Source organism: Olea europaea, unplaced genomic scaffold, assembly GCF_002742605.1.
Source record: "Olea europaea var. sylvestris unplaced genomic scaffold, O_europaea_v1 scaffold1361, whole genome shotgun sequence".
NCBI lineage: Eukaryota > Viridiplantae > Streptophyta > Magnoliopsida > Lamiales > Oleaceae > Olea > Olea europaea.
Window position 1 is genome coordinate 178,603 of NW_019231115.1, and position 1,191 is coordinate 179,793.

General features: G+C 33.2%; 1 protein-coding gene across 1 annotated transcript; it reads right to left on the minus strand.

Annotated features, from left to right (window-relative positions):
- Window positions 1-466: 466 nt before the first annotated feature.
- LOC111375361 (protein transport protein Sec61 subunit beta-like) lies at window positions 467-1,061 on the minus strand. Its single transcript, XM_022998161.1, has one exon. The coding sequence runs from the start codon at window positions 1,057-1,059 to the stop codon at window positions 808-810; it is 252 nt and encodes an 83-aa protein (XP_022853929.1). The 5' UTR covers window positions 1,060-1,061; the 3' UTR covers window positions 467-807.
- Between the last annotated feature and the right edge of the window lie 130 nt (window positions 1,062-1,191).

The following is a 1,191-nucleotide window of genomic DNA, read 5'->3' on the forward strand; positions in this document are numbered from 1 at the left end:
AATTAATATGTTGATTGCAATTATGAAATTTACATGAAAATAAAATTGTCAATTAAATATATTTGATTGATTTTATTTTCCACCTAAAAAAAAAGTTATACTTGTTTATTTTTTATTGATAGATAGATAGATGAGAGAGAGGGATAGCAAATGAGAGAGAAAGAGAGAGTGAATTACATAAAAAATAATAACTCACTCCCCGTAAAAAATATATGGTCAAATAACCAAAAGTTAGAAAATATTTTTCATTAAAAAAAATTACCCACAACTAGGAATTTGCATTAAAAAATGACATTTTTCATGAAAAAAATTGAAAATCAAATGCACTCTAATATCAATTTAACTGAAATTAAAAATAATAATAATAATAAAATTGACAGTTAACTTTTTGGAAAACATATCCATGAAGAATATAATTTTTCTCAAAAAAGTAAAAATCGCCTCTCATCCTAATGCAAACTTATACTGATCATATGTTAATACATTCATATAAAAAAGTAGCTTATGAGTTCACTTATATGCCACTCCAAGCCCGCTTGGAAGAAATCATGTATTAGTATAAGATTACAAGAGTCATAACTATTTTGACAATTTGCGGTTGTAATGGCATTCAAAACTGCATCAATGGATCCACTTAAAGGCATTGCTGAATACCAAAATTTCCAGTAGTGAATTGGATAGTTCCAAACTTAAAAAAGAAAACAATTCTAACAGAAAGTATACTCCTCAAGAAAGGTATAACTTTTTCCAATTTGCCGAAATTGGAAATTGACAATGTTGCTGTTAGGAAGCAAACATGAGACTATCTTATGCCTCTCTGCGGACAAAGTACAGCTTGCCCATGACGTGGAGAACAGCGACGAAGGCAATAAAACCAATGCTCATTACAAGCACAACATTGGGAGAAATCTTGAGTCCCGGGGCATCATCTGTGTAGAACTGGAGCATGGTTCCACTTGCTCCACCTGCAGACCCGCCACTAGTAGTTCTTCTCCTACGCATGTTAGCAGCAGCTGCTGCTGCAGTTCCTCTCTGGGGAGCAGCTCCACCAGTAGCCATTTCTGCACCCATCACATCAACCTTCAGAACCAAGAACTTCTCTACTAATAATATATACCCAAGCCAAAAAAAAAAAAAATGCTCGTGTAACTTGTAATTGGAGAAAAGTAACAGAGGTAGAATGATGCTAGA

Bases quoted from the DNA above. Each gene is read 5' to 3' on its own strand.
- LOC111375361 (XM_022998161.1), bottom strand. From the start codon at position 1,059: ATGGCTACTGGTGGAGCTGCTCCCCAGAGAGGAACTGCAGCAGCAGCT.